Source organism: Pristis pectinata, chromosome 1, assembly GCF_009764475.1.
Source record: "Pristis pectinata isolate sPriPec2 chromosome 1, sPriPec2.1.pri, whole genome shotgun sequence".
NCBI lineage: Eukaryota > Metazoa > Chordata > Chondrichthyes > Rhinopristiformes > Pristidae > Pristis > Pristis pectinata.
The window spans coordinates 74,887,144-74,913,340 of NC_067405.1; the positions used below are offsets into that span (position 1 = coordinate 74,887,144).

The 26,197-nt window shown below is 45.6% G+C and overlaps 1 protein-coding gene across 4 annotated transcripts in view; it reads left to right on the top strand.

Moving 5' to 3' along the window:
• LOC127577820 (fibronectin-like) overlaps positions 1 to 26,197 on the top strand; it is a 90,326-nt gene that overhangs the window by 4,044 nt on the left and 60,085 nt on the right. For all 4 annotated transcript variants that reach the window (XM_052029406.1, XM_052029414.1, XM_052029424.1 and 1 more), the window contains exons 3-12: positions 937 to 1,074; positions 2,191 to 2,322; positions 3,513 to 3,650; positions 4,871 to 5,029; positions 6,844 to 7,011; positions 9,123 to 9,299; positions 10,537 to 10,716; positions 11,695 to 11,847; positions 13,544 to 13,672; positions 16,190 to 16,333. In XM_052029406.1, coding sequence (XP_051885366.1) covers positions 937 to 1,074; positions 2,191 to 2,322; positions 3,513 to 3,650; positions 4,871 to 5,029; positions 6,844 to 7,011; positions 9,123 to 9,299; positions 10,537 to 10,716; positions 11,695 to 11,847; positions 13,544 to 13,672; positions 16,190 to 16,333 — 1,518 coding nt within the window. The remainder of the gene's footprint in view (positions 1 to 936; positions 1,075 to 2,190; positions 2,323 to 3,512; positions 3,651 to 4,870; positions 5,030 to 6,843; positions 7,012 to 9,122; positions 9,300 to 10,536; positions 10,717 to 11,694; positions 11,848 to 13,543; positions 13,673 to 16,189; positions 16,334 to 26,197) is intronic.

A 26,197-nucleotide genomic window follows, 5' to 3' on the forward strand; every position in this document is an offset into this window, starting at 1 on the left:
TATATGGTCCCTGCTCCATCTGTGCAACTGCCCTATGGTTATGTCTGTACTTGCTGACATGGGCTTGGTCACCACTTCTCTGCCAGGAAAGATGGGCTCCAGGACCTGAACAAAGTTGTGTACAATTGGTGCTGGACTCTCTCCCTACCCCCACACTCCCTCACATCCTACAATGGCTGTCGGCCAGGCAGGGAAATGCACCAGTCATGCCATGGCTGTTTACTTCCTCTGTAGGTTGCTGCATCAATGCCATTGTCATTGAATCCCAAGGACCTAACTTACAACAGAGCTGGGACCAGAACTACCTCACCCCATATCCAGACAGCAGATCACTCGTGCCTGTGACTAGCCACTTGCAGACCCTCCCTCTTCAGTCAACCCCCATGGCCGTGTGTCTTTTCCCTCTGTGCAGTGTTGCAGCTCAGCTCGGGAGGTGGATGGTGAGGTTGATTGGCTGCTGTAAAGTAGCCCAAGTGTAGGTGGGTGGAAGGAGAACGTGGGGTGGAGGGGGGTGTATTTGATGGGTCTGTGAGAGAGAATTGGTTACAGGGAAATAACAAGAAGAATGCCATTGATGGGAGTTCTCTGAGAGATGGCATAGACTCGATGGGCTGAATGGCCTCCTTCTGTATTGTAGGAAAATGAGACTAAAAACCATCGCTGAGTAGACTTACCTCCGCTGGTTCAATGTGCATCCCCTATTGACGCATATAGTCAGCAAGACATCACCTGATGGATCAGTAAACCCAGGAACTGACCTTGTCCTTTAAGAATGTGCCAGGCTAATGGAGGGCTGTTGTGCCCCATGGTGGTGGTTGATGATGGGGTGGTGCAAGGATTTGCAGAGTGTTGAACAGACACTCGTTCCTTGTTCGGAAGTACCTTCAGATGTTTGAGCTTAACCACCTGACCGTGACTGTGTTTTGCTTGTTGCAGTGGAGGAGATGTGCTACGATCAGTACACTGGGAACAGGCAGCGTGTTGGTGACACCTGGGAGCGCCCCAAGGACGGCATGATCTGGGACTGCACCTGCATTGGAGCCGGCAGAGGAAGGATCAGCTGCACCATCGCAAGTAAGAAACATAGAAAAACCTACAGCACAATTCAGGCCCTTCGGCCCACAAAGCTGTGCCGAACATGTCCCTACCCTAGAAATTTCTAGGCTTACCCAATAGAAACATAGAAAAACCTACAGCAAAATAGGAAAAACATTAACGAAGAATCGGATGTGAAAATGAACATGATGGGAAGATAACTGCTGCAGATTTTCAGGGTGTAGTTACAGAAGGCTCCTTGTAATCTTTAAAATCTTTAGCACTTTTATTCCAGTCCTGGCTCAGGTGTCCAATGGATTCTTCCCTTGACATTTCCTTCTGTTATCACCAGGCTGATGGGCATCTGTTTTGGAAAACACTTTAAACTGTGTCAGCACAGATGCACATTAGATATTGGGGAAGGTCACAGAGGGAATTGGGATTCTGTCTTTAAGAGGGTGGTTAATATTAAAGGAACACCAGGTGAGGTTTTATTCACGGTGAATGCCAATATTCTCTCTTGTTAAGAGACCCTTTTATATTCCACCCTAAATCTCTCAAGGGTCTCTTCTTATTATGGGGTTTGGCCATCAATATTCTTGTGCCTCCTCTTCCCTTTCTGGGTGTCTGTTATCATTATACCAAGGCTCCATCATCAGTAAACCTCACCTGCCCCATGCCCTCTCTGCAGACTCCTCCACAAATCCCCTGAGATTGCACCTCCATCTCCCCTGGTCACCACCCCAACCTTGTACTAATCCCAGTTGCATTCCTTAATGCTCCTGGTGCTCCACCCCCATTCACGGGACCCATCCACTATCAGATACCTTTCTAGTGATTCCCCAGGTCCACCTAGTCCATTTCTGAGCTTTGACTCCCAACGCTGACAATATTTGATCCCTGATTTCTCCCCAATCCACAGGGATTGCACCTTCAATTACTCCTTCCACCTCCAACTCCTCCTCCATCAACCTGGTCTAACATAAGGCAGCATGAATATGAAATTGCTGACATGTTAAGTGTTGCCCACTAGATCAACCAAAGCACTGTCCACAACAACAAAAGTATTTATTAAAATGCTCGTTGAAGTGTGGGATGGTGAGTGTGGGCTTCATGGCACTTCAAAGCACTGAGCACTTGTTCTCTTCCTCACAGATCGGTGCCATGAGGGGGGCCAGTCCTATAAGATTGGAGATACCTGGAGGAGACCTCATGAGACGGGTGGCCATATGCTGGAGTGTGTCTGCCTTGGAAATGGGAAAGGAGAATGGACCTGCAAACCGATAGGTACATTGTTCTGTGTTGGTATCAAAATCTAAGCATGAATATCCATTCTCCTCTCTCGCTACACTGCGTGTTGATCCGCAGCATAAAACCGTTATACCGAAGGCTGAATTTCAAGGGATCCTTTGAATTGCACAGAGAGTGACATCACAACATTGGGAAATGTCCTGTTCAATTTCCAGAGCAATGCAAAATGAGTTCAGTCATCATATTATTTCACCCTGGGGAAACATTTTCATTAGCTTAAGAGTTGAGCTTTTACACCTGCTTTGGCTGTAGTCTTTTGTACACCCAGGTGCTACAGAAATGCAAATTTTTCTTTCTTCAAATTTTGTAAAACTAGGGTTAAAACATTCTACAATGGAGAGAATCGTCGATTGATACCAAAAGGGTTAAAGTGGAATTTCAAATAGTTTTTATGTTCTCTGTAAGAATCTGAATTCAGTCTCTGCTTTCTGTTGATTTTGGTTCAGCCTTGTGGGAATTAGGTTCAGTCCTTGAGAAAGGGCATAAGCAAGCACATTTGGTCTTCAGAAAGTGTGCAGCCAACGGGTCAGACTGTTTACTGCCCCCTTCCCATTAATATTCCCTATACAAGCATGGACTTGTTGATAGTTGCCCATGCAACCACATGCCAGTCCTCCACCTCCAGGGGAAGGGAAAAAGAGAAACTGATTGGCGCAGCTAGTAGAGCTGCTGCCTCACAGTTCCAGCGACTAGGGTTCAATATGACCTTGGGTGCTCTCTGTGTGGAGTTTGCATGTTCTCCCTGTGGCCACGTGGGTGCTCCCCGGGTGCTCTGCTTTCTTCCCACATCCCGAAGACATGCAGGTTGGTAGGTAAATTGCCCTGAGAGAGTAAGTGAGTGGTAGAATCTGGATGGGTAAACTGATCGGAATGTGCAGAGAATAAGTTACAGTGAAATGGGATTGCTCTGTGAAGCGGCATAGACTCGATAGGCTAAATAGCCTCCTTCTATGCCGTAAGAGTATATGGAATATGAACTGTGTAAGTGAGTAACATAATCTGTCGGGTGGGGGGGGGAAGTGAGAAAATTGATGGAAATGTAGGGAGAATTTTTTTAAAAATGGTATCCGTGTAAATGGGTGGTTGGTGGTCAGTGTGGACTTGGTGATTTTTTGCTGTGTGACTCTGTGACTCTGAGCCTACATTTATACTATGTATTCACACAGCGGAAAGGTGCTATGACAATGTGGCTGGGTCTACTCATGTTGTTGGAGAGACCTGGGAAAGGCCGTACCAAGGCTGGATGATGATCGAGTGCACCTGTTTGGGAGAAGGCAACGGACGCATCACTTGCAGTTCACGAAGTAAGTTTGCCTTTTGGCCTCTGGGTCCTTTGTTTAGACATTGAACCATCTACTAAAATCTGCTGAGTACAGACTTTGCTGTTTATGCAATCTAATTGAAGTGTTTAAGATGATTAAAGGAGCTGATGGTATTGATAGCGAGAAACCATTTCCTCTGCTGAAGGAATCCACAACAAGAGGGCATAACCTCAAAGGGCCATAGAAGGGTTGCTTGAGGCACTTCCTCACACACTCAGCAAATGGAAATCTGGGACTCTTACACCCTAAAAGCCCGGGGCAAAAGTGAAGATTTCAGAATTGAGAGGGATCAATTTTTTTAATCTTGGCTGTTGATATCAAATGAAAAATAGCAAAGGCTTGCAGATGGAAATCAGATGCAGATCAGCCATGTTGTAATTCCCTGGACAGGCTTGAGGGGTGAGTGGTCTTCTGTTTCTAATTGGAGTGAAGGAATGCATGACCTTTTTTTTGTATACGTTGAACTGTTCAAATGTCCAGTGTGATCTTACTGCAGTAGATGGTGTTGAATCTATGGCTGTGGGATAACATCTGATCTTCCTGAGAGCTGCACTTACCCAATTTCTTACCTCTACCCCTTCTGCCCCCACCTTTTTATACTGGTTATCTCCCCTCTTTCTTTCCAGTCCTGATGAAGGGTCTTGACGGGAAACGTTGACTGTCCATTTCCCTCCAGAGATGCTGCTTGACCTGCTGAGTTCCTCCAGCTTTTTGTGTGTTGCTCCAGATTTCCAGTATCTGCAGTCTCTTGTGTCTCCTAACCAGTCTCCAGTGTTCACCCCTCACCCAATGCACCCAGACCTACGTAGGGTCCCATTCTAGTTGTGCCTCAATTCCAAACCTTATTTTCATTACCCATCCCTCCAAGGCCTCACTCTTCCTTGTCTCTGTAAGCTCCTCCTCTGTGCCCTCAAGAATCTGGTCTCTGGTGCATCCATGATTTTCATTGGAGCAATGTGCCTTCATCTGTCTAGGGCCTAAACTCTGGAATACTTTTCATTGGTCTTTGTTTAAGGTGTACCTAAAGGCCGACCTTTTCGCTGCTGTCTTGCATCTTCGTGCATGGCTCGGACTAAAAATTGGACTGCTTTGTAATGTTTTACTGTGCCAAACAAGCTACATCAGTACAAGTTTGTGTTGTTGGCCAAGTGGCAATTCATTGAGTGGAGTGGTGGTAATGCTCTTTCTGCCAACTGTTACAGACCGGTGCAATGACCAGGATACCCGGATGTCCTACAGAATTGGTGACACCTGGACCAAAAAAGATACCAGGGGAAACCTACTTCACTGCACCTGCCTTGGCAAAGGTCGTGGACAGTGGGAATGTGAACGCCATACAACTGTAACGTCAACATCTATTGGTAAGTGTGGGGAAAAATTAAGGGTCTGCCCTTTGTAGTCCAGTAAGAGCATGACATTGACACAATTGCAGCGATTTGAAGCATCCAGATATGACGATTGTACATATAAATCAGTTATAATTCAAGAGCCAGGCAGATAGAGGCCTAAGAATATGAGCAAGTAAAATTATCCCTGCCCTTGAACGGGTAAGTCCGAGGGCCAACTGACATTAGGCAGCAGGCTTTCATTGTCACCAAGCAGTGGACACCCTGTTTGTGTATCTCGGTAGCTTGCTGGAGAAGATGTCCCCTACTTGGGGCTGTTATTTTGTTAGAGGTGTTAGGTGGTGGGATATGGGTGGGGAGGTTGCCATTGCCCAGATTGGGAGGGAGTGTGAGGGCAGTGATCAGTGAGGGGGGGTTGAGGAGCAGTTGTCTGTGGCTATGAATATTTAAAAATTTATGTCTGGAAGGGCTTCTATAAAGGTGGCATTCAGACCTCAGTGCAGCTGGTGATGCAGCAGCAGCCTCAGGTTGGCTTGTGGAAGGAGCCTGATGCCCATTTCAGGAATATGGACCTATTCCAATATGGTAGCCCATCTCCCTCATTGCCTCTTCCTCTTCCTGCCTGCCATGTTGGAGACTTTTTATTGGCTGACAAATGGGAAATGCTGGATCAAATTTATAAACTTTGGCCTCCTGGAACATAAGGACATATGAGCAGGAGTAGGCCAATTGTTCCATCATGGCCGCTCTGCTCGTCATCAAGACTTTTCGCCCCGTGCCACTTTCCTGCACTAACCCTTGCATCCCTTGATTTCTTTAATATCTGTCAATCTGTGTCTTGAATGTACTCGACGACTAAGCCTCCATGGCTCACTTAAGTAGAGGATTCCAAAGATCTGCTACCCTCTGGGTGAAAATATTCCTTCACCTCTATCCTGAATGGCAGAGCTGTTACTTTGCTGCTGTGGTCCAGATACCCCAGGGATTCATCAACCTACCTCATACACTCTTAAGTCCTTTAAGAATTTTGTATGCTTCAATGTATTAACCCTTATTCTTTTGAACTCTCAGGGAGCATAGGCCCTGTCTGCTTAATCTCTCCTTGTACGACAAGCCCACCATCCCGCAGGTCAACCTGGTGAAACTTTACTACTCTCTTGAACAGAGTACTACCTACCAGATCAATAAATTTTAATTAATGACAGGAAGAAGGCATGAACAAATAAGTCCACAACCTTGAAAGGGAGGCTTGTTCTCCACTGAGATTGAGAAATGCATCCTAAGAGACCATAAGTAGGGATAGGAACAGGCCACTCATCACCTCGAACCTGCTCTGCCAATCAACAGGATCATGTCTGATTCTTTGTTTAGCCCTGTTTATGGAACAAAGGGATCTTACTGCCCACCTCCCATCTAAACATTTGTCGCATTGATTCAAAATGGATAGAAAAGTAGGCATAACACTATAAGCAGTGAGCGAATGAGGCTACTGCAGCAGACTGCACGGCATCAGCTTGTGTGGAGTTTGCAAATTCTCCCTGTGACCAGGTGCTTTGGTTTCCTCCCACATGCCAAAAACATGCTGTGCTGGTTGGTGGGTTAATTGTCTGCTGGAATTTGGCACTAGTATAGGTGGATGACAGGAAACTCGGAGGGAGTTGGTGGGCATGCAAGAGAGAATAGGTCACAGGTAAATAAGCAGAGGATGGGATAGGCATAGACTGAATGGGCTGAATGGCTTCCTTCTGTGTTGTAGGGAAATATGAGCTTGATTACCGGAAATAGGCGTCAGCTATTCTTTTCAGAAAACCTCATTTCTTTTTTTCTAGATTCTGCCAGTCAGATACAGCACCAGGTCATTCCTGCAGTTTACCAGCACCAGTGTATCAGTGATGGAGGTATTTTGTACTCTGATGGAATGCAGTGGCTCAAGATGCAAGGCAACACCCGAATGCTGTGCAAATGCCTGGGTAATGGCGTGAGCTGCCAGGAGTTGTGTAAGTATTAACACCCTCTACGTCACTCATCAACAGCATCAGTCACTTCCCTGAACATCACACCAGTGATCATTTGATTTAAAAATTGGTTAACACTTTTAAGTTGCTGTATATTGCATAAGCTGGAGAGAGTGCAGAGGAGATTCACCAGAGGACTTTAATTATGGGGAGAGATTGGTTAGGTTGAGCTTGTTTTCCCTGGAGTGAAGGAGGCTGAGGGGTGACATGTCAGAAGTATATAAAATTATGGGAGGTATAGGTAAGGTAGATAATCTGAATCTTTTCCCCATGGCAGGTATATCAGAAACAAAAGAGCATAGGTTTAAAGTAAGGGGAAAGATTTATAAGGAGGATCTGAGGGGAAAGTATTTTGCAAAGAGTGGTTGATATCTGAACTTGCTGCCAGAGGAAGTGGTGGAATCAGATACAATTACTAAATTAAGAGGCATTTAGACAGGCACTTGAATAGGTATAGAAGGTTATGGACACAATGCGGGCAAATGGAATTAGTATAGATGGGCAAAAAAGGTCTGCATGGATGTGGTGGACCAAACCAACTGTTCCTGTGCTGTATGACTCTTAAGCCTTGCTACGTTACAGATCACAGAAGGGTTATTGAGGCTCTGTTCTCGTTGGACTTTGCAAGGTCAGGGAAGGGATGGATTGTGGGCAAGGGACACTGAAGCAGTCAGGAAATGCAGGCTAGGGGGATCAAATTCAAGAAGTGGGGAGGAAGTAGGGTGAATTTTTTTTCAAACTTGTTCTGTCCCTAAAAGTCTTAACAGTCATTAGTTTGAGCAACTGAAACATCCCTCAGGTACATTCGATCTAAATAAATATGTGAAGAAGCCAGAATAATGGAATATTGACTGCAAGCTTTATACATCTACTGCTTCATCATCCCAGGACTTGCAGTCAGGAATAGCTCTTAACTTTGTGACCAAGAGCATTGCTCCTTATACAAGGTGTGGTTGAGTGTGACTGCCAATTCTGTCATTGGTGTGGTGGTTCGCGATCCGAAACTATAAACGGGTATGGTTAGGTTATTCTGGCAGACTAAGCTAAACTCTGACCTTTATAGAGTCATAGAATCGTACAACATGGAAATGCTCGCTTTGGCCCATCATGCACCCTTATCCTTGACGCCACTGTGATAGTGGCAAGATTGTGCTTAAGGAATGTTAATGCTTTAACTGAACAGTACAAGTATCGAAATCAGATCAGTACCAATATTTTGACCTTTTGGAGCCTTAATGGTGAATCTCTTTGGTCATCAGCAGAATGAAGCAGTTGGCCACAGAATTGTGTCCACCATATGAAAAGAATAAGCAAATGCATTAATAGCATCTGAGTTGTTCACCCTCAGCTCCAGTGGTGAATCTGTCACACACTCAAGCAGACTTCATGCTCTCCATCGTTGTGCAGTTAAATGGAAGTTTAATCCAGACTGAGAACCTGGAGAGGTAGCACTGTCAAATTTGCACCCTATCATTCCCCTCACACTCTTTCCCCCATCCCTCCATAGAAAAAGGGGCTGCTCTACATTTTTTTCCCCCTGAACTCTGGTTTCCATCTTGTTCCCTGTCTTGCATCCACATTCCATGAGGCTATAACTAAGAGTTATATGCAATCCATAGCAAGGTTTGTGCTGATGTTAACCAGGGCATTGGCTTAACTGGGTTCAGGAGGTTCTGAGGTCATCCCACTCCAGAGACCCAAGAACTAAAAGTGTAAACTGACCTTGTAGTGCAGTACTAAGGGAGTGCGGCATTATCAGGAGCTTTGGCATTTAGAGGAGAATAATTTGAGAAAAGGCAGATGGGTTCTCCATGCTGTCCTGGTCAATATTTACCCCTCAGCCAAAATATCGATCTACATGAGCTCTTCCCATGTAGAATTTGGTAACTCGTCTACAAACTATATGTGAATTATACCAAATAACAGCAAAAGGGGATCTTTAAACGCGAAATAAAGAAAGCATCCCGTGTAGAATTTAAGTGCCCTGTTTCCCTTACTAGAATGGTGACCACAATTCAAAAGGCTCTTTGGTTGTGAAGTGCTTTGGAATGTTCTGTGATCCTAAATTCCCGCCGTTGGTTTCTGTTGTTCAGCAAAGCAGACTTATGGTGGGAATGCCGAGGGAGAACCCTGTGTGTTTCCCTTCACGTTCATGGGAAAGACTTACCACTCCTGCACCACTGACGGACGGCAAGATGGCAAATTCTGGTGCAGCACCAGCGCAGACTTTGACAATGGCCGCACATACTCTTTCTGCAGCCAGCAGGCCTGTAAGTGAAGACATCTTTTCCCGAATTACTCATTTCAATTGTTTTATGATTCAGCTTAACCCGATGTGCAGCAATCCCCTCAAATCCATTGGCTGGCCAACTGAATTGGGGAGGAGTCACAAGCTATAACAACCTGCAGGTACTTTCCATGTCTCCTGCAGTTGGGGTGGTGCCTGGGCTGACTGCCTTGTGCTGTTTGGTCATTCATTACTGGGAGAAGTGATTGAGGACAGCACAACCATGGGAGTGGGGCTGAGGGAAACTCGGTATTGGAGCTCACCCATGCCAAATAACTTGGCAAAGTTCACATAATAACTTGGCAGAATAGACTGAGATCCAGTGCAGCTTTGGAGACACTAGGAGATGTAATTAACAGGTAATTTAGGAGAAGGTGGAAAGGTGAAGCAGCTTGATGTGTCCTATATGGAATGAAGTATTAAAATATCTGAAAATAACATGGCATTGCTCCCTTCTGAGTTGGATGCCTCGAAGCCTTTTGGATTTAAACTCTTTTAATAGAGTAGACCACATTTGGTTTATCTAGCAAGTGTGATGGGGAATAAACTATTTTCACTCAACAGCTTACGAGCAGTCCAGTACCCAGGTTACAACAGGGTTCTGTTCCTGAGTACTGTTCGTAACCTGAACAGTTCACAAGTCAGGAATGAACAGAAACTGTGTAGGAGAGGATCACACAAACAGCTGTGATGGGAAAGTGAGCAGGCACAGGAAGAGTGGCCGCCAGCCAACCTCACTGACTCAGTGAACGAGGCTGCTCAGCGCTCCCAGCTCTGCTTGGTTCGACCCAGTCCCCAATTGTTGCTGCTCTGGGGAGGGGTGGTGGGTGGGGAGGGAAGGTATGAGGAAATGCCCTGTTACAACCCGGCAGAAGATGCCTGCAGCAGCTGCAAATCCATCCTGCTGGTCTTCCAAATGCTTGTTCATATGTATGGGGTGTCCATACGTCAGGCATTTGTAACCTGGGAGGACTGTAATGCAAACTTTGCAGTCGTGGCTGTCATACTGATTTTTAAGGGAGTCTATCGGTTATATATTCCCTCAAATACAACAGGTAGACTGACTCATTGGGTTGTGGAATGGGTCAGGGGGCAGTGGAGAAGATGCGAATCTGATCAAAGCCTTTGAATCTGAATCTTCTTGTGGTGGTTGTAAGCTTTTTCTTCCACCCTCTTCCCCCACCCCACCCTCCTCTCGTTTAACAATTTACTGCAAGCAGCCAACTTCGTCCAAACTAGAGGAGGGAACTCAAACGGTGCGCTGTGCCACATCCCCTACCTGTACAACAGGCAGAACTACACTGCTTGCACATCTGACGGCAGGAAGGATGGCATGAAGTGGTGTGGGACAACTGCCAACTATGACGCTGACGGGAAGTTTGGCTTCTGCCCAATGGCAGGTATGGCTGGGGTACATGGCTGGAGAGAACTTTATGGGATTAGATGTTCAAGTGTGCAGAAGTGACATGGGAACAATAAACACTAAAGACCCCCAACACATCATCTTGAGTAGGGTGCTTCTAGACCTGCACGCCGCAGTCTTGTTCTAGAATCATAGAATGGTCTCAACGCAGGAGCAAGCCATTCAGCCCATCATGTCCTTGCTGGCTCTCCACTTGAGCAACTCTCTAGATCCACCCACCAGCCCTTCCTGCATGCCTTATCACATTTATCCATGGCATACATTTATCCAGTTCCCTCTTGAAAACCTCCAAAAGCTGGCAGCCAAATTGAGAGCCTTTTGGGTATTGAATGAGGCAACTGGATTGCAAAGTGAGTATCTTGTATGTCCTGCATTGGAGAGAGTCAGTTCTGCCAGCTAGGAATCTACAAACTCAAGACCATTCATCTCCTCGGCCTTGTTCTGTCACTGTTAGATTATTGCTGATCCATTTCTTCTCCAGTTACTTACCTTAGTTACATATCCTTTAATGGACTTTCTTGCGAACATCCTTTAATCTCACTTCTCAACATTATATCTGTCCCCAGCCTCCAAAGTTTTTTTGAGGGATAGAGTTCCGTATTACTATCATGCTTTGAGTAACATCATCCTTAATTAAGCCGGCTCTAATTCTAAGCTCATGCCCCTGTGTTCTTTTTATCACACTAATCAATCAGGTCACACTTTAAATTTATCACAATATACCTTGGAGGAATACTCTATAAGAAGAAAGCTCACTGAATTTAAAATGATAAAGATTATTTAGACTACATTGAATTTGGGAGAAGTATTCAAATCCAATGAATCACATTAACACAGTGTGTGTGTAAATGTACAGTGTGAACATTGTGTGGTTTTGTATTTGGTTTCATCACTAGCTCTTTCAGACTCCCACTGCTACTCATGTTGCCACTTTATTCCCATCACCTCTTACTAGAGCACGAAGAAGTGTGCACCACCCAGGAAGGGATCATGTACCACGTTGGAGACCAGTGGGACAAGCGTCACGACCTTGGTCACATGATGAGATGTACATGTAATGGAAATGGCCGCGGTGAATGGAGCTGCATTTCACATACTCAGCTTCGAGGTCAGTCAACTTGGTTTGGACGGCAGGCTGTCTACACATACCATGTTTCTGCTCACAGCCTTTTGACTGCCTCCAGCAGTAATGCAGGGTTGATATCTTGCCATCATAGGAATTTGTTTATGATCTATGCACGTGTCTGTCAGGCTCTCTCTCTATTTGTACCACACACTCTGATTCTGCTCCCCAATCTCAAACCGCATTCATGCTTTCCACTGTGTGCCCTTCTGTTTCTGCATGTGTCTGTCTCAGTTTATCCTCTATCTTCCTTTCCTACATCCTTTATCTTCTCTCTCCCTCTCACTGTCTCTCTTCCTCCCTTTTTCTCACTTTCTTCCTCTTTCTCTCTCCTTCTCTGAATCCTTTTCGTTCTTTCAATTCTCTTGACACTTTCATCCTGGTTGGAGCTGAAGTACAGAACTGCATTCAGAAGAAAAAAATAATTTAAAAATCTGTCTGAGTAGAAATAATGTAAATTATTTCAGAAATAACCAAGCAGTAGAACCCACCTGCCAGCACTGAAAGAAGTAATTGAGGCAAATGTTTAGACAAGCTTCAACAAGGGAGCCTTTATTTCTGAAAGGATTATGTCGTAAACATTGACTTCAGGTGCACCGGCATAACATACACAATGCCAAAACATGTGAGAGCAGTAGTTATTATAGAGGTGGATTGTGACAAAAGTTCATACAGAAACTTGCAGGATTGCGACAGATAAATCTGTATCAATCAGTGCAAGTTGTGGTATTTGATGTGTAGACTAAGGAAGCCATATACCTCAGATAAAAATTTCAATGGGATGGAGGAGCAGAGGGATCTGGGGTACAAGGTACAAATCATTAAAATCAGTAAGACAGAAAGGCCTTTAGAAAAACAAACAAACCTCTAGAGTTCATATTCAGCAGGGAACTTGTACAGAATACTACACCACACTTTGGAAAAAAGTTCTGCTCTATGTTTTAGAAAGGTTACAGAGGCACAGGAGAGAGTGCAAGGCAGTTTCTGTAGAATGGCACCAGAGCCAAGAGGTTATGCCTTTCAGGAAAGATGGAATATTCTGGAACTGCTTTTTCTTAGGCTAGAGATATGACAAGCAAGGTGCTTGATGGATGTTTCCTCTGCCTGGGGAAAGTAGAATGAGGGGCCACAGTCTCAGTACAAGGTTTGCCATTGGGGCAGATGAGAAAGGATGCCATGGATGCCCTGTCCGTGAGTGTATTCAGGAGAGGGGGAGGTGGGGGGGACATGGAATTAATGCAGGAAGATGGTGGGTGAACAACTGAATGATGGAACAGGCTCAGTGGGCTGGATGTTGTGCTTCTGCTCTTATTTCTTTTGCCCTCAAGTTCTCCAGGGGTTTGATGAGGTAAACAGCAGGGAAGGTGCTTCCCTTTGTACAGGAGACTAGAAGCCAGAAATGAGATGGTCGGTGCTAAGGCATGCAGGGAACAGTTCCTTAGCCAGAGAGTGTTTAGAATGGGGAACTGGCCACCACAGGCAGTGAGTGAAGCAAATGTCATAGATGTCTTTAAGGAGAAGCTAGGTAGGTGTGAGGGAAAACAGCAAACACGTACACAGATAGGGATGGTGAAGGAGAGGCTCTGAATGCTGACACTGAGCAGTTGTGTGAATGGTCTGTCTTGGTGCTGTGACTTGATGTAATTCCATGGCATCTATTTTGTTTTCCTTATGCCCACAGACCAGTGCGTGGTGGATGGAATAAACTACGAAGTAAACCAGAAGTTTAACAAACTGCACGATCAGGGTTACCAGATGAACTGCACTTGCTTCGGGCAAGGCCGAGGGCAGTGGAAGTGTGACGCCATCGGTACGTCTTTCCCCTTGGAAATGGTTTGAGTTAAAGTTCAAGGTGGTGGGAAGTCTCAGGCATGGGAGGGGGACAGTCTTATCAGAGGTGCAGTGAGGATGAGGAGGGATAGGTCCCAATATCAGGTACAAGGAGACATTACTTATGACTTTATTAAAGGCTGCTTCAGTAATATGCCAAGACCAGATTGGTGTGATGATAATGTGGAGTTGCAGGAAGTTCAGGCACAGGTTTGAAGAACTTCAGAGAGAAAGGGAGATTCAAGATGGGGGGGGGGGTGGTTGTATAGACAGAGGGTACAAGGGATTTTCCGAGGAGATTTTCTGAACAGTACCTGATGACGCAGAATTGTTGGCACAGGACTCTGGAAGGGGAGGTTGGAGGCCAACAGGTTTTTTTTGGAATAGGGAGTGAAAGAAGAAACTGCTTGAGCTGAGAGAGGTGAGAGTGTGGGGCACCGTCTTCTCAATTAAGTGCATTTCCGATTTATAAAAACTAGCAATGTAAAAAGATTTCTCCTCATTCCCACCTTCCCCACATCTCTTCTACACACACACACACACACACACACACACACACACACACACACACACACACACACACACACACACACACACACACACACACACACACACACACACACACACACACACACACACCAGAGTCTCTTGACAATTAAGTTCAATTGGTCTTCTTCGGTTACCAACTCTCCTCCCCTTGGAAACTACGGCTGGCTGGAGGGGTTAATTCCTTCCCCAGTCATAAATCAAGCCCCTATTTCAAAGCAAAGTGCTGCCAAGGAAGTGGTAGACTGTTCAAATCCTTTTGAACTTTCATTCCAAATCTGAATGTATTCCCCTTAGAACCCTTCACCAGCGCCATGTCTGGTGTTCCTGCCAGCTGGTAAATCTTTTAGCAAACACAGTCCTCTTTTTAACATTAAACACATCAAAGAAACAAGCCAATTTTCCTGAAAGCAGAAATCTGGGAATCTCCTGTCTCTACTCACTTCCTGCTGGCTCTTACTGTCCCTCCACATGTCCCTTAGTGTGCAACACTAAAAGTGACACATTTTGCACTGTGTTACATTCAACGCAGCTGGGAGTGAGCTCATGAAGCCTGTGGCAAAGACCAGAGCCACCCCAAAGTGTGTGACATCAGGGTATTAAATGTAATGGGTGCTGTACAACTTAGTAAAACGTGTGGATGATTTTGGGAAATAATAACAGTTAAAAGCGTAGCTCAGCAAGTTTTTGTGGGTTTTTTCCCCCTATTTTTTTTTCCTTTGTGGTGAGTCTGGATTGAGGCTGAATCTTCCTGGCACTCACTTTCCTATCGTAAGTAAACTGAGCGCTCCAGTGGTTTCAGTCAGCAAGACTGCGCCCTGATCTGAAAATGGTGCCTTTTCATAATTTTTTTTTGGAGCATGCATTGATTGAATTTGCAAAACCATGTTGACGAGGATATCTACCAGGAAAGACTCAACAGGCTGGGCTCTGTCTTCATTTTCATATTTTGCATTTCCATACAACATAGAAGGAGACCATTTGGTCCATCGAGTTTATACTAGCTGATGATAGAGCAATCTGATTTGCCACTGGTTTCTTCTGTGACCTATTGTCCCCACATTCCCATCAACTCCCCCCAGATTCTACCGCTCACCTCTCCACTATGGGCAATTAACCTAGAAACCTGCACATTTTTGGGATGTGGGAGGAAACCAGAGCACCCGGAGGAAACCCAGGCAGTCATGGAGAATGTGGAAACTCCACACAGACAGCACTGGGGGACAGCATTGAACCCACGTCGCAGGAACTGTAAGGCAGCAACTCTACTAGCTGTGCCGCTGGGTCACCAACCCCTCAGTGAAGGCTGAGGGGTGACTTGATAGATGTTAGCGCAGGACCTCCTCAGTTTACGCATGGCTGACTTGTGTACGGCCCGTACGTACGAGCGGGCATTTAAGAGACCGGCAGGATAGATTTGCCGGCTGCTGCAGGCATCTTCTGCCGTGTGAGAATTTGGTTCGCGGCAATATTTGAGTAGTTAAGTGTGCTGGTTTAACTACAAGTTGCCCTTGGCTTTACTATGTTTCTATTTAAATCTGTTGCCGGATGGCCACATTTCAGACTTGTGAACTGTTTGGGTTATGAAAGGTTCTCAGGAACGGAACCCTGTTGTAACCCAGGGAGGACCTGTAGTTGGACGAGGAGAACTTTAGAAGGTGTTTCTGCTTGCATAGCAAACTAAAATTAGATGGCCAAGTAAAATAGGAATTTGGGAGAACCCATTTTACTCCAAGAGTGATGAAAATGCGTGGAGTGGTTGAGGAATAGGATAGAGGGGTTATAGGGAAGCAGGAGAAATTGGAAGGAAAATTGAGGTGGAGGAAGCAGGAGGGGATTTATTGAGAATAAACACTGGGGTGGACCATTTGCAAAAAAAAAAAGTGGCTTGCTGGCATGCTTTATGTAACCTTGTGTCTGGCTGTTTCACCCACTCTCTCACTCTCTCTAGACCAGTGCCAGGACACCGAAACAGGCCAGTTTTATCAGATTGGCGAATCGTTTCCAAAGTTTCTCAACAGGATCCATTATTCGTGTTATTGTCACGGCCGGGGAGTTGGTGAATGGACTTGTGAACCAGAGCAAACTACCAGAGGTAAGGATGTGCCCATGTTGAGCCCTGACCAAGTGTCCAGCAAGGGTCACTTGATGATGGTCAGGGACAGGAACCGCCATGTTCACTGACCCAAGAACATTGAGGCCACTTGTATAAAGCAACAATTGATTTAGTTCAATGAGCTAGCCTCTGTTAGTACAATGTGGGTCCAAGACCATTCTGGACTTAGGCCAACCTGCTACAGGTACCATATTTTTAAAAGATCCCAATACACTATTTTGAAGAAAGGCGTAGGTGTTCACAGGCCAATGCTTACTGCACACTCAATATCACGTCACAAAGTGACCTGGCAATGTAGGTGTTCTGTGCATGCTGCAGAATGGAAGTTGTGTTTTATTTACAAAAGAAAATGCGCCACCAAGACTAAGGCCAGGTCCAGGACATCAGGGAGGGAGATGGGGCTGCTGGGCCCAATTTTGACCCAAGGTTGGGTTTAGTCAGTGCTAAAGGCTCCCATTGTTGGCAGGAGGGTACGTGATCAGAGTTATAAGTCAGGTAAGGTTGAAGGGTCAGAGCCTTGGGGAGACTATTGGGTTAAGGGATTGGGACCTAGGGCAATCGAGGGATCACTGAGTTGACGTAGGGGGTGCTAGGGGTCTGGGCTGAACAGGATTGGATAAGGGGAGAGGTGGGTTGGGAACTGTAGAGGGGGCTTGGAGGGTAGAGGTTAAAAATAAGACTTTCCTTGGTGCAGTTCTGGCAGTGTACAAGAACTGTCTAGGCAATAAGGCCTAATTTCCTCAGGAGCTCCCTCTCACCTAGGGGAACGCAGCACTGAAAAATAATGTAATTAGTTGTGCTGCCGGTACAGAAATCACATGAGCTGCATGTGTCGTGTTAACAGCTGCTGGTCAAATCGCAGAGGTCCACAAAGAGACCTGGACGTTGTTGTTTTGGTACTTCACTCATTGATTAGTAGGTCAGCCATCACCCAGCACTGAAATAAATGGCACTCAGCAAGCTTGCCTCTCAGCTGCTGTCTGGCAACAATGATCATTAGTGGGATCTTGCTATGCAGAATCCTGTGCTCAGAGCTCCAGAAGTGGACGTAATGTTGCAGCCATCTCACTTGGAAGGGAAGGTGCTACCAACCGAGCTATGACTGATGTTTTAGGTAAAACTTGGCCAAGAATGGAGATGTTGAATTTGTGGGTGCACAGTTGCTTGATTCACTTGTGACAATAGCCCATCTGATCCATTTCCTCATGAGTTCAAGTTAGTTTGGAAGCTGTAGTGATCACTCATTGGATGAAGTTGCCTCTCCCCAAATCCAAATCCTATCAAGTTGATTGAATCTTAGAGATCTGTTAGAAGTACTTGTTAATATAAAGGGGGATGGAAATCTGGGACTACTCCCTTCAAAAGAAAATATGAAGGCTGAGATTGATGTGCATTTGTTTGTTGAGCAAGGGAATCAAGATGGATAAATGGGGTTAAACTATTGGTCATCCATGGTCTAAGAGATGCCAAATGGCTTCAGTTCAATTTGGACTCTTCAAAGCACTGAATGCCTGAGAGGACAAACTGTCAAAACTGAATATTGGTTTAGGGAGAGGGAAATCATAAGATCTTGCACCGCAGAAGGAGGTCACTTCGCCCTTCTGTGTTGGGTCTTTCAAAGAGCAATCCAATGCCTTCTGCATTCTGCTCTTTCCTTGTAGACGTGCACAATGTTTCCCTCTCCTTCCTGTCCACTTCTAGCTGGGACGTAAGGCGGCTCATTATTTGTGCTATTCGGTGGAAAGTCTACATCGCATGGAGAGAGACCGTTTAATTGTTGGCAATCACCCTTCCTAATCTAGTTGATTTATGCAATCTGGCAGCACAGAGCACTTTTTTAATCGCTTTCTCCTGGGACTTGTCTTCATAAACTTTTAACCATTATGGTCGAACAAGCTCTGCCAAGTACACACTAATCTGGATGAAACGTGCTTTCACATCCTTGGGAACACCATAAAGCTTGGATGTGGGAAGCCTGTGAACCAAGGACCTGGTGATGTCACTGTCCCGCTACTTGGCAACTGGAAGGAGCAGAGTTGTAACCCCAGGACACTCGGGGCAGATCCAGTAAAGCAGACCAATCTGACCAAATGGAGCAGTCACCCTTTTCACAGTGAGGTATGAGTATTGGCCAAAAGATGACCACTAAATTACCCACACATCCCCTGGTCTTAGTGAGGACTACAGGAACAGTGAGACAGTCGTGACTAATCTGTTGCTGACTAGTCTGTCACTGATTCTCTGGGCCATCTCAGACGTACATCCATCGCAATGACAACACATGGAGAAGGAACTGGCCCCCGGTGGGCAATTGGCAGTCTGGACATGAAGTAGCGTTTTTCTGTATGAACGTAGGAGGTAAATATTCTTCAAAATGCACGTGTGCAACGCTGGTTCAAGTTGGCAGAGGATCGTGCAGTGCTGAGTCCTTCTAAATCAAATTTAACAATAAATCAAATATAACAATGGACAGGTACATAGATCAGGAAGTTTTAGAAGGATATGGGCCAAACACTGGCAAATGGGACTAGCTTGATGGGCACCTTGGTTGGCATGGACAAGTTGGACTGAAGGACCCGTTTCCATGCTGTATTACTCTGACTCTATAATCAGAGTGCAAGCAGGCCAGGTGGGGAGGAGTAGGGTAATAGTGGCGTGCAGATTGGTATGGTGTTGGGGAGACACTCAGATCAGAAACAGTAATCCAGACCAATTAGAAAGATGACTGAATCTCCAATATTGGAGTTTCCAATTGCTCATGCATTGATTTCACACGGTTTCTCTTTTAATATTTGGAAAACACTTGGAAAGTAGGGCAGTTTGCTCAAATTGCTTTGAGCTCAATTAAACAAGGAGCCAGTTGGAGTATTCAATCAGTATGGGTTAACAGACTCCCCTCAGTAGTTAGTGAGTTCCACCCTCTGATCTTTCCCCGTAGCCCTGGACGTTTTCCATGTTTGGGTCTATTATCTCATTCCAGCAGCCCTCTGCCATTTGGAAGGAGCTGAGGGTGTCAAAGTGTGAAATATACTTTGACTGGGGGACTTCATTGTCCAAGTGGCTTGTCAGCACTATCTTTGACTGACTTGGCAAGGTACTAAAGGACATGGCTATGAGACTGGATCTTCAGCAGTTGGGAAGAGAGCAAACACAAATGAATAAACCCAGGGGGCCCAAGTCCTGTCTTCCCACAGAAAACAGCTACCGTAATAATGTGCAGCACTTCCCAATGAAATAGATTCACAAGAGAAATTGTGTAACCTGTAAGACGTACGGGTAGGTTAATTTGGGTTTAAAATGGGCGGCGTGGACTCGTTGGGCTGGAAGGGCCTGTTACCACGCTGTAAATAAAATTTTTAAAAAATTTAAATTTGATGGCCTGGTATATCCCTACTCTTACCATTGCTATCAATCCTGGAGATCAAACCTGGGTCAATGAGTGTAGCATTATGTACTGGGGCAGCACTAGTGTGTACCTAAAAGTGAGATGCCAAATGGTGAAGCTGCAACACAGACTAAATATTTACTAAACAGTATGAAACGGATGAAGCTAAGCAATCCCACAACCAAAAGATCAGATCAGAGCTCTGCAGTCCTGCCACATCCAACCCTGATGGGCAGTGGACAATTAACCAGCAAACAAGAAGAGGGTTAATGAACATCCCCATCCTCACTGCTGGTGAATCAGTGCTGAGTGGTTGATCCATCTCTGCTCCCTCCTGAGATCCCCCAGTCTTCAACCAATTCACCTCACTCCAGAAACCGCTGAGGGTACTGGATGCAGCAGAGGCTGTGAAACTGATCAAGACTGCAGCTGGACCTGCCCTCCAGAACTTGCTCTGGTTCTAGCCAATTGTTCCAGTACAGTTACAACAGTGGCATTGACTTGTCGATGTCCTGTCAGGTATGTCCTGTTCAGGGGAAAAAAGTCAAAGGGGCTAAATTGTAATGGTGAGGTAAGAATGACTGTCCTTGCCATATGTGGTCAAATGCTGCCCTGATGCATCAAGAAGTCCTTCTAATTGGTCAGGGGGTAGTGGTTGTTGGGGGTGGGGGGGCGGTGGTGGATGTTGGGGGGAGGTTGGGTGGGGTGGTGTGGGGGGTGGGGGGGTATGCAGGGATTTCTCTATTTGCTGGTGTCACACTTCACCCAGAGGAAGAAGGTTGTGGATGCTGGAGGCCACCCTTTTGGACGGACTTGCAGGTAAATCCTTGTAGACTCTCCCAATCTCAATTCTAATTTATTTTGCTTTCAAAATTGAATTTAACTGAAAGGACTTGGTTGTGATCGCAACAAATCGCTCTGTATGCAGGTGTAATGTTTATAATGCAACAGATTAATTAAGTAAGTTATGTCCAGTACAAAGAAACAATGCAAAGATGATGGGCATGGTCTGATTCTCAGAACCTTGGGTCTCGCTCTGACTGACGTGGTTACTTTTCCTCCTGCTTTGCACTGTTAACTGCAAATTCTCGTTCGTCCACTCTAGACTTGTGCTATTTTATGCTGTCACTTACATTCTATTCTTGTATAATATTTATTCATTTTCCCGAAGTTTCGGCCCATAACCACATTTAATTGTAATCTTGTTTGGTGCATCAGTTGCCATAAGTAGTAGATGTAAATCAATGAGTTGCATTAGAACAAATGAGGGATCTGTGTTTAAAAACTTGTGTCCCACTGGTGTGTCACCACTGCTCTTTCTGCTAAGCTTTGTTCCCTTGTTCTCCACAATTAAGATTATTGAGGTTATTGATAGTTTGAGACATTATACCCAAATTTAGTGACGCCATGGTCTACACCATCTTTCACTTCTAGGATATGTTGGATGTAATTCACATTGCAGGGATTCCTCTCCTGACTATGGTTTCCTCTCCTACAGCTTATGGTTTTCTTTCCTGTGACTATGGTTTTGGCACGTGTAACACAGTAATTACTGTCTCAGCGCAATCGTGCATTTGAGTGGTCCATAATGATAATAGTTCTCTAAATTGGTAAAGTGACAATTTCCTTTTCATGCACAGACCATTCTAGTTCTGGTGTCTGATAGACCTGTTATTTCCACAGGACCAACTGGAATCATGTATGAGTACTCACATAAAGTATCTTAGTGTATTCCTAATTTTGAATAATTCTGTGTCATCTTACCAGCTAGATACCCCTGATAATGTTGGTTATCCATTTGATTTCCACCTGAACTGTTGGAATCCATGTGGCTATCACCCTATGCTGAAGGGGTGTCCTCTCCCTCTTAACCCTTTGACAGGTTGTGCAGGGGTTTAGCCATTTCTGGATTATGTGCTTGCTTCCTTCATTTCTTACTGAAATGCTATAAATATCATCTGCAGATGAAATCATAACACTTCATGGAATAAATGGACAAAAAAATTTTGACACTGCTCAGTTTTGAACATTCCCATCCTATAGACATTCATTGCTAAGTATTACCTTTTCTTAGTCTTCAACTGTCCCTGTTTAATATCTGTATCCCTCTTTGCTCCCAATGTTGGGTCATCTTAATGATACCCATACATTTTGACTCTAACTTGATTGTTTCAAAATAAGTTTCTCTGTGGGTTTTGTCAGTGTCTTGATTTACACAGAACTGTGTTTGTATTCACTGGTTTAGGAAACCATCCTTTCTCCACTTCCCAGCACATTCTCTGCCCTTCACAGAGCACAAGTTGTACATGTTCCTGCTTCAGTTTTTTCTCATCATTTACCATGTTCTGCCTCTCAACCTTGCTCCATGTTGATATTGAGTCATTACACAATGTTGTTGTTCACAATATTGAATATGTAGTTCAATGTATACTGGGGCTAATACATATTGTGCTTGACACTAAAATATATCGGAAACATGTCTAGGTGAGTTAATACATTTGTGGCATAGGCTACCTTCTACACACTTACCAACTATTTTCAGCTGCCATATTAAAGCCGTTAGATCAAAAAATGGGGACAGTTCTCTTTTACAGTTTCTCGGATAACAATGCAATCTACGCCCACAAGCAACAAGACCCAGATAACCTTCAGGATTAGAAGTCATGGAAACAGGCCCTTCAGCCCACCAAGTCTGCCCTGACCATCAATCACCCATTAACACTATTCCTAAATTAATCTTTTTCACCACATATTCTCAGTACTCCTTCTAGATTCTATCATTCACCTACACACAGAGCAATTTACAGTGGCTAATTAACCTACCAACCTGCATGACTTTGGGATGCGAGAGGAAACCAGAGTACTGGAGGAAACCCACATGGTCACAAGAACAATGTGCAAACTCCACACAGATAGCATTGCAGTTCAGAATTGAACCTGAGTTTCTGGTGCTGTGAGGCAGCAACTCTACTGGCAGTGCCATTGTACCTGAAATTCATAGAATCATAGAACAGCACAGCACAATACAGGCCCTTCGGCCCACAATGTTGTGCCGACCTTTAAACTTTGCCTAAATTTGCACTATTGATTCACAGCGATGCTCCCTTACACAAATTCAAAACAGAGATGGTGATCCTAGGAACTAAAAATAATGCAGGGAGCAAGCAAACTCCAATTGTATTCAAGGAACAAAGGAGGGAAAGAAAGGTGTGGCCACTCTGCTGAAGTAAGTTTTTAGGCCACTTGGTCACCAGACTGCTCCCAGAGCAAATTTACTGGCAAATAATACCCCTGCTAGACAAGTGGCAGACAGAGCTCATCTCCAACGAGGGTCCAATCACGGCCCTTTAACTGCATTACCATTACTCAATTCCCCACCATCATAAAATTACAATGTTTAAAAGGCATTTGGACAGGTACCTGGATAGGAAAGTAGTTGAGGGATATGGACCTGATGTGAGCAAATGGGATTAGTATGGATAGATCAGCATGGGCAAGTTGGGCCAACAAGCTGTATAACTGATTCAGAGGTTTTGCCACCAATTGGAAATATAAATCCTGTGACTACAGCAAACAGTCAGGGGCTAGGTGTCCTGCAAAGAGTGACTCCCGTGACACCCCAGAGTCTACCATTTACAACGCGCAAGACAGGAGTGTGATAGAATACTTTCTTTTCTCCTTTTCCAACATGCCATGGGAATGTCTTTGTCCAGAGGTTCAAGAGGCAGCTCACCATTACCTTCTCAAGGGCAATTAGGAAACAAAAATGTTAACATTATTTACACCATGTAAATAAAAAGAAACACTTGTATAAAGGTACTAAACACATGTATACAAAAGTACCTTAAATAATCACCAGCTAGTGACGGCGAGCTTTTTTTCCTTCTATAACAAGATTATCAACTAGGCAAGATGAATAGACTTAATAGGTAGTACTTGTGTTAGTAGATATGCTGGACTAGTATTAGTTTCAAAACAGTCATCAAGAGAGGGATAAATTATTAATGTCTTTCAATTACTAGCTTGTTCTAATCTAAACAGGCTACTAATTGAAAGACATTAGTAATTCATTTAAGAATTGTCAGCTGAGTGAGTAGTAATGAGTGTTTATCTCGGTAGGACATGTAAATTCCTGTTTTCACCCAGTTGCAATCAGGCATGGCTGGAAATGAGTTCCAGTCTTACTAAGTTAGTAATTAAACAAGACTAATAATTACATTGGAATGTAGCCAACCAGGTTAGCAGGACCATTAAAAAAAATTAGTGACATAATTATCAAATATCAATAATTAAAATGTACACTATCCTGAAATTGTATAAAAGCTGCTTTAGAAAAAACCGACAATGAAAACTAATCAAAATCTTCAGTTCTAGAAGAAAAGAATTAAACCTGTGTAGCGGTTGCTACCGCGAAATAAAACAAGACGCTCGTCGGAGGATTGTCGAACAAGAAGTGGTTTATTTTCCTGCCTTGCGCGGGCCCTTTAAGGGAGACTGTTCCCACCCAATGCAACCGGCAATGACGTAAGTACTACGTCATCAAGACTTGCCCGCGCGCGGGTTCTCCCCGTCGCTCGGGAAAGACGAGGCCCACCGCGCGACCCGACTGCCGAGCCGGTTCACCCGACTAAACGGTGAGTTGCCACACAACCCCCCCCCAGAACCGGCGATACAGTCCCCAAGGTCTGCGGGCTGTGCCAGCTGCCGCTTAGGGGGCCGGCCTCTGCGTCGCGGCGTTGCAACCTCGACAGGTTGTTGCAGATCCAAATGGGCCAGTTTGAGGCAGTCCGCCGTGAAAACCTGTTCCCTGCCTCCAATGTCCAAAATAAAGGTGGATCCATTATTCCGTATGACTCGGAACGGTCCCTCATATGGTCGTTGCAATGGCGTCCAAGGTGTGCCCCTGCGAACGAAAACAAACTTACAGTCCCGTAGTTCCTTGGGTTGGCAGGATGGGGCTTGACCGTGCTGTGAGGTGGGAATTGGGGCCAAGTTGCCAAGCTTCTCGCGCAGTCTTTGTAGGACCGCTGGGGGTTGTTCCCCTTGGTCCCAAAGGGCAGGTATGAAATCCCCGGGGACAACTAGGGGCGCCCCGTACACAAGCTCAGCTGACGAAGTGCGGAGGTCTTCTTTGGGGGTAGTGCGTATGCCGAGCAGGACCCAAGGCAGCTCGTCAACCCAGTTAGGACCCTTCAGGCAGGCCATCAAGGCTGATTTCAGATGGCGGTGAAAACATTCCACCAACCCGTTTGATTGAGGATGGTAGGCCGTGGTGGTGTGCAGCTGCGTCCCTAGCAGGTTCGCTAATGCAGCCCAGAGACTGGAAGTGAATTGGGTGCCTCTGTCTGAAGTGATGTGGGCCGGAACACCAAAACGTGAGACCCAAGTTGTGAGCAGCGCCCGGGCGCAGGAATCAGTTGTGATGTCAGTCAGGGGGGTTGCCTCTGGCCACCTCATGAACCGGTCCATGATGGTAAGGAGGTACCGGGCTCCTCTTGAAACCGGCAGAGGGCCCACGAGGTCGACGTGTATGTGGTTGAACCTCGTATGGGTAGGCTCAAACTGCTGTGGTGGGACCTTGGTGTGTCGCTGGATTTTTGACGTCTGGCAGTGTGGACAAGTCCTGGCCCACTCACTGACCTGTTTGCGCAGGCCATGCCAGACAAACTTGTTGGCGACCAGTCGGACAGTAGATCTGATGGACGGGTGCGCCAACCCATGTACCGATTCAAAAACGCGTCTCCGCCAGGCTGCAGGGACTATAGGGCGGGGCTGACCAGTCGCAACGTCGCAAAGTAGGGTCCGCTGACCTGGACCAACCAAGAAATCTCGGAGCTGCAGTCCCGAGACTGCGGTTCTGTAGCTGGGCAGTTCGTCGTCGGCTTGCTGTGCGTCGGCTAGGGCCGTGTAGTCGACACCCAAGGATAGGTTGTGGATGGTCGGTCTGGAAAGTGCATCAGCAACGACATTATCCTTTCCGGAGACATGTTGGATGTCAGTTGTGAATTCGGAAATGTAGGATAAATGTCTCTGCTGACGAGCTGACCAGGGATCGGAGACCTTGGAGAAGGCAAAGGACAAAGGCTTATGATCGGTGAAAGGCCTGCCTTCTAGAAAGTATCGGAAATGCCGGACCGCCAGATACAGTGCTAGAAGTTCCCGATCAAAAGCGCTGTACTTCAGTTCGGGCGGTCTAAGGTGCTTGCTGAAAAATGCCAAGGGTTGCCAGCGGCCTTCGAGTAGCTGTTCCAGTACCCCACCCACCGCGGTGTTGGACTCGTCTACCGTGAGGGCAGTCGGGACGTCAGTCCTGGGGTGTACAAGCATCGTGGCATCTGCCAGGGCGTCTTTGGCCTTAACGAAAGCAGCCGCAGCCACGTCAGTCCAGGTGATGTCCTTGCCCTTACCAGCCAGCAGCGAGAACAGAGGGCGCATGATACGGGCTGCTGCAGGGATGA